Below are 7,141 nucleotides of genomic sequence, written 5' to 3'. Positions count from 1 at the left end.
TTTCTTTCTTTCTTTCTTTCTTTCTTTCTTTCTTTCTTTCTTTCTTTCTTTCTTTCTTTCTTTCTTTCTTTCTTTCTTTCTTTCTTTCTGTTTTTTTAAGATTTATTTTATTTATTTATGCACACAAACTGGGATCTAAGCCAGTTTGTGGGGGGTGAGAGGATTCACCAGAGGTAGGAGCAGAACAGGCAGATCCACTGAAGTTCACTGCTGAGGAAGCAGCAGGGAAACAGGAGAGGTCTGTGCCCTGTGGGTCACTCCCTGGCTGGAATTATACTCAGGCTGCAAGGGCTGCAGGTAGCTTCATAGTGCAGAGACTTTAACCTCTGAGTTACCAAGGAGGACCCAAAGTTTCTTTTTGAAAGCATTTTCTTTGAAAAAAAAAAAAAAAGAGTTCTTAAAGAAGAGTTCTCGTTATTTTATGTTTTTAGTTTTCATAGTATTGTGGAAAATCAAGGCTCTCCTCCGGGGACGCCAACATCAACTCAGTGTGATTCTTTTACTGTTATTTGTCTGTTTTCTCCTCACACAGTACATAACCTGGAGTTAAGTCCTCAGAAGTGACAGTTGAGTTAGGCACTTTGAAGATATGAAAGCATGAAATTTATAAAGTTTTGCTTAAATAATAAGAACTATTCTTGATTCACAGCAGTGACACAGTCTTCCCATTTTTTTCCTTTTATCATACATATACAACTTGATCATCTTCCCCAAAAGGTGAATCTTTCTTTTAACAGGGTGGGGCAAGCAGAACATGGTTTTGCTTCTAATGTCTGGTAATCTTATCATTTCGTTCAAATTAAAATGAAACAAGGCATAGTTACCAGATTATTGATTGGTTCTGGTAATTAAATTTTAATTTGCTTGACTTTAATAAAAATGTTAATATTGTGGGGCCCTCCCTGGTGGCGCAGCGGGTTAAAGCACAGCACTGAGAATCTAAAGCCACTTCCGCATGAGTTCGATCCCCGCCTGCCCCGGAGGTGACCACATGGCGTGGCAGACCTCTCCTGGCCCGCCCGCTGCTCCCCTCAGCAGTGTACTTCGTCGATCTGCCTGTTCTGCTCCCCCCTCTGTCTCTGGTGAAGCCTCTCACCCTCCGCATCTCTGGCCTGTACCCCAGCTCTATATGAATAAATAAATAAATCTTTAAAAAAAATGTTAATATTGTGTACAAATAAAACATTGAAGCTAAGAGTTAAAATAGGCATTTTTATTACATGTGACAAAAAGTGTTTAAAAATTTTTATAGAAAGACATCCTTGTGGGCCCTCCCTGGTGGCGCAACAGGTTAAAGCGCAGCACTGTGAAGCTATGGCAGCCACTGCAGCGCGAGTTCGATCTCTGGCCAGGGAGCTGACCGACATGGTGTGGCAGACCTGTCCTGACCCACCCTCCAGCTAGCTGATCCCCTCATCAGTGTATTTCAGTAGATCTGCCTGTTCTGTTCCCCACTCTGCCTCTGGGGAATCCTTTCACCCCACAAACATTTCTCACTATGCCCCAGTTCTGTATGCATAAATAAATCTTAAAAAAAAAAAAAAAGACACCCTTGGGCCTACCTGGTGGCGCAGGGGATAGTCTCAGCACTATCAAGCTGACCGCAGCCACTGCAGTATGAGTTTGATCCCGGCCAGGGAGCCGGCCCACAGGGTGCAGCAGACCCCTCCTTTATGCCCAGCTGCTCCCCTCAGCAGTGGATTTCATTAGAGCTGCCTGCTCTGCTCCTCACTGTCTCTGGTGAATCCTCTTACACCCCACACCTGCAGCCTAGACTCCAGTTCTTACATGTATAAATACAATTAATCTTTTTTTTTAAAAAGACATCCTTTTCTAATATTCTGTCTCCTTACCTTGTTTTTATATTTCTTCATAGCATTCATTTATCACCATCTGACATATTAGATCTGTGTATTATTGTCTCTTCTCTCCACTGACATGCACGGTCCCCGAGAACAGAATGTTCACTGCTACAACCTAAAATCATATCTGGCACATCATAGACTTTCAATAAATATTTGTCGAATGAATGATGAAACGCAAGATCATTTAAGGAGAGGTGATGTTTAGTTAGACGTGGTTTCTGCCCTCACAGAATTTTGATTTTTAAAATATTTTTCTCTTGCAGGAGCATTTCTTATATTAAAGTGTCTTTAGTTTTATTGGAAATGTTGGTTATATAAAATACAGTTTATAGAAATTGACCTTTACATTTTCTGGAACATAACCTGTTCTGTAACAAAGGAAAAATGTAGTTGGATATTTTACTCTGTATTTTCCCTCTCATGTCTCTAGAAGACATTTATGTTAAGGCACATGAATTAAATGTAAATTAGATTTTTTTCCTTTCCAGATTATTCTAAACCTAATATAATATCTAGGAGCAAATGTTCTTTGAGACACGGCATCTGACAAGTTAATTCAATGAAAAATTTTTATTATTCATACTAAACAAGTCTGCTTTATTTCTATATAGTTGTATGTATCTGTGTATCAAAATACCTATCTGACTGCAGTTTGATGTTTTAATTATTTTTGTTTGTGGGGAGAAAGGATACACTTATCTAGTATTTGTACTATTTTTTAGTAACTAATTTTTTTTAAATAAGTAAATCCACTTGTAAAGAAATGTGACATTATTTAATTCCATTTGTTTTTCCTCTCCTTGTTCTTGAAACAGGAATAACAAATCACGGTAACTTTAGTTATCCTGTAAACCTATTGTTCTTTTCCTTCAGATTAATAGGGAGGACTTTATAAGGGATGTTATAAAGTGACCTTGCCTGAAAGTCTTGTTAATACCTGAAAGGTGCTAATAGAAGTTTTGGGGACAAGTGCTAGGTAAACAAAGTTTGGGTGGTTTTTATTAGAATAAAAGTTCTTGGAGGTTTTATTACAGTATGTACATTCCTAGAACCTTTACTATTCTCGATACATTTTGAATGTGATATATGGTACACAGGAACTCCCAAATTTACTTAACCAAGGAATTATTTTTTCATATGAGTGATATTCTGAGGATGATGGTGTTAAGAAGATGGTAAACATTTTGAAAAATTGCATCACATGGGGTCCTGTGAAATATAACTTGAAATAAATTTGTTTTTCCATTCTACCAACAAGTAAAATCTCACTTGTTCTCAGAATTTTTTTTTCTCTCTCTCTTTTTTAATTAGGAATTATAAAAACTGTTCAAGCCTTTATTTTATCCTTGGTATTTGAAGGAAGTTGGATATTGAATGTCGATATTGGAGTCAGATTGAACTGAGTGACTTTAAGCAGACTACCTAGCCTTTGTAACTCTCCGTTTTTAAAGATTCTTTTGTGTTGTTTTTTAGGAGTACAAGAATAAAATGGGATAACATATAAAATATTTACCACTATATATGGAAAGCAATATGTAATGATCAAAGTTTAATTTCATTTTCTCTTTCATTTTGACCTCTTTTTCCTCAAGACTAGAGCACTTATGTTCAACAAGCTATTTTTTTTCATTTTTCATCAATTATATTACATCTTGAGTAAAGCATACTCAGTTCTGAACTACTGTACCTCAGTAGTCTAAACTTAACCTAATATTATAATGTTACATAAAAATATTGACTTAGATGATAGTAATGAATTTGAAAACCCAGCTCTATTGTCTAAGTTATATTTTTTACTGATTTCAGGAAGCAATTAATCTGTTAGAGCCCATGACAAATGACCCAGTGAACTATGTAAGGCAAGGCGCCCTCATAGCTTCGGCTCTCATCATGATTCAACAAACTGAAATCACTTGTCCAAAGGTAAGCACATAAAAAAAATTATCTGGAATTGAGTTGGTTCAGGCTTTTCCTTAGCAACTTACCTTCTTTTGAGGACAGAAGACAGAGCTTTTGAGAACATGGAAAACACTGAAATCGCAGGAAGTATAGAGTTGGGAGTATGGGAAAATTTTAAATATATACTGCTCTTTGAATGCTTTTTTTTTTTTGGCAGATTTATGGTCACTGTTAATTCATCTGTTCTTAAAAAAATTAGAACCCATGGAGTGATGAAATCAGCCTTAATTTTGGTCTTTTCAATATTGATTTAGCTAGGTAACTTCTTCCTCTTATATGGGATGCAAACTCAGGCCGTCCATGACTTTTTTGATTCTTCCTTCTAAAGTAGTGAAAAATCATGCAATCATATTATATATGCTACATAAAGCCTGTATTTAGAAATTACTCCACTCATGTGTTGTCTTCTTGGGGCAGTTTCAAATGACTCCACGGCAGCTTTCTTGACCTATCTATCCACAGAAACACTCCTGTATGTTTGCTATTTGCATGGGGAGGAATATAGCAAGTTCTCCATGTTGAGAGCCTTTGCCTAGTCTGCTTTTTTCCCTCCCTACTCCCATCCCTTCTCTCTGCTAGTGTCTCAGTTGATTATTAATGCCTCTTACCATGATGTCAGGTACACAGTGACCAGTGAACATGTTAAACTCTCTCAGTGTTCTCCTTGGAGTTCATCTCTAGTCTTTGAGGCGGAAAGAGTCTTAATTCAGCTTTCCTATAGATATCATAGTTCACATGCAATAACAGATTTTGAGACATCTGTTTTAAAATTTCCCCATAACACACTCCCAGACCTCATATTAAAGTTTGATATCTAATGTAGCTTAGTAACTGAGTCGAAACCTCTCATTTTGTTGAGAAATAGAAAATGCATTGATGATTACATGTATTAAAAATTAATGTTATTGGTTATATAAAATGTAGTTTATAGAACTATTTGATATATCAAATAGCTATGTGTAACTTATGCAGTAATCTCAGATCTTCTGATTCTTAACAACCTTGTGCTAATTCTGCCCCTATATGAGAAAACAGTCAAAAATTAACAGCAAAAACTCCAACTTCTGCCACTTCAAGCAGATAGAACACACTCATTTTTAGTAAAGCAAATTGATGATGTGGTAGAAAAGAGAAAACTTTCCAGAACTCATTGGTTATTCATTCTCATTTTAATAGAGAGATGTTTAATAGATTTAATAACTTATAAAAATTTAATATTTAATAGATTTCTGTTTCTAAGCAGTAGCTATCATTTTTCTTTCCCTTTTCTGGTACTTACTGTTCTTCATCAAAATCATTTTCAGGACTTCCAAAAATTGGAAAGATAAACCATCCTTTTCATGCTATTTTAACATATACTACTTAATATGTTATTATCTTGTAAAGCACAAACATCTTCTTAAACTGACCACATTTCTTTTGGTTTTTGCTTTTAAATGTAGCAATTATGAATAACTTTCACATCTTTTATTTCTGTTTTTGATCTTCTCCTGATCTTTGTCAACTAGACTTTATCCAAACAAGGGATGTCATTAAAGAAGGAAGTTTAGGCCCTAGAAAGTACCTCCTCTAACAGTAATACATAAGTATTTACTCAGTATAAGCTTGTATGTTGCTTTCATGTTTATAACAATAATAGTGGAGTTCTTTGAAATAGGGTTGAAATATGTAGTGTGAAGAAATACTCAACTCTTTAGTACATTTCATATTTAGAAAAAGTGAAAATGCTTTTTACTATTAACTCAGTGTTATTCCCAGAAATTTTGTTGAACCAATAAAATTTGTGATGTGACTATAGGAACATACTTCCAGTTCCATGTTGTGTTAGAATCTTGGGTGTTGGTTAAGAATGTCAAGATGATATAAATAAATAAATAAATAAATAAATAAATAAATAAATAAATAAGTAAGTAAGTAAGTAAGTAAGTAAGTAAGTAAGTAAGTAAAAGTAAGTAAGTAAGTAAGTAAGTAAGTCAAGATGCAGTGATAGCTGGTAGCTTTCACCATTAATGTAAACTTAGCAGGAAAATGTTAAATGCCTTTTATCACAAAAGCAAAATGTGTATGGCATTGTAAAACACAAGGCCTTTCAGGAAACACTCTCTTTCAGTGAAAGTAATACTGAACTCATGAATTCTGAAAGTTTAATTCTCGTTCATTGTTTTTTGCTCTGAAGCCTGTGAAAGAGAACTTTGTGTACTACGGTTTATATTGTCTTTCCTTTACCCAATAATCTAAGAAGACAACTTTGATATTCTTTTGGGTAGCTGAAAAGAGAAAACTATAAACATTCTTGAAGAGAAAGCCTCAAGGTTACAGAGTCCTAGGAACAAGGCTATGAACCAGTCCCTGAAATTAAATAGAAGTGCCTCAGAAACAGTGATACAATTTCATCAGATTATAAGCATGCCTCAAAGGAATATTTTTAAAAAATTTTTGTGAGATTCACAAGGGAAATTTCCAAAGGAAATGTTTTTTATTTAATGTTATGTACACCATGTCCTTTTACAGAATTCTTAACAGTCTACATGGTGTGGTCTTAGTTTAAGTAATACCAGGACAACTTTGCTTTGCTTCTGCCGGTTTCTTACTCACTTACTCTAATAAGCATGGACCTAGGAGTATGTATACTCCTGGGTCATTAAAAACATAATTTAGAAAGCCTTTAGGCCAGAGGTTCAGAACAATTTAATTAGAATACTGTTTCCCAAGAACACCTCTCTGCTCTTTATGAAGGGGAGCGAGTTTGGTTTTTTCGTTAAATGAAATTCACCCTTTTAATTATTTGAACATCATCTATATATTTAATTATTTGTACGTAAGTATCATCACAGAATCAAATGGCAATGTTGCAGTGTAAGAACAGGATCTGGTCCTTCCCCATATTTTTTATCATCAGCAAGGAAATTTCTCTTACCAGTAACTTACCCTTTTTGGAGATAGGAGCATATTTGACCAAACACGATAAGTTGCTGCAGTTCTAAAGTCACAATTTGGAGAGATTAGGCTTTTGGAACTATCACAGTAACAACCCAGAAATACTTCCATGGAGAAATGTGTGAACTTGTACAAGCATGATGTTTTATATTGTAAGTGATATAGTACTTACATGAATAAATGGTGTTCTTTTTTACCATCTGATGCCCTAAAATAGGCATTTGGACACTAATAGTGTTACTGGTTATAGAAAAAAAGAGCTACTGGCCCTCCCTGGTGGCGCAGCGGGTTAAAGCACAGCCCTGAGAATCTAAAGCCGCTTCCGCATGAGTTCGATTCCCGCCTGCTCCGGAGGTGACCACATGGTGTGGCAGACCTCT

The 7,141-nt window shown here is 35.4% G+C and overlaps 1 protein-coding gene across 3 annotated transcripts in view; it reads left to right on the top strand.

Annotated features, from left to right (window-relative positions):
- PSMD1 (proteasome (prosome, macropain) 26S subunit, non-ATPase, 1) overlaps positions 1 to 7,141 on the top strand; it is an 81,126-nt gene that overhangs the window by 54,379 nt on the left and 19,606 nt on the right. For all 3 annotated transcript variants that reach the window (XM_012726931.1, XM_012726923.1, XM_004674206.1), the window contains exon 18: positions 3,672 to 3,788. In XM_012726931.1, coding sequence (XP_012582385.1) covers positions 3,672 to 3,788 — 117 coding nt within the window. The remainder of the gene's footprint in view (positions 1 to 3,671; positions 3,789 to 7,141) is intronic.

The sequence above is a fragment of the Condylura cristata genome, unplaced genomic scaffold (assembly GCF_000260355.1).
Source record: "Condylura cristata isolate star-nosed mole 26May11 unplaced genomic scaffold, ConCri1.0 scaffold00002, whole genome shotgun sequence".
Lineage (NCBI taxonomy): Eukaryota > Metazoa > Chordata > Mammalia > Eulipotyphla > Talpidae > Condylura > Condylura cristata.
This window is presented reverse-complemented; position numbering and strand designations above follow the sequence as displayed.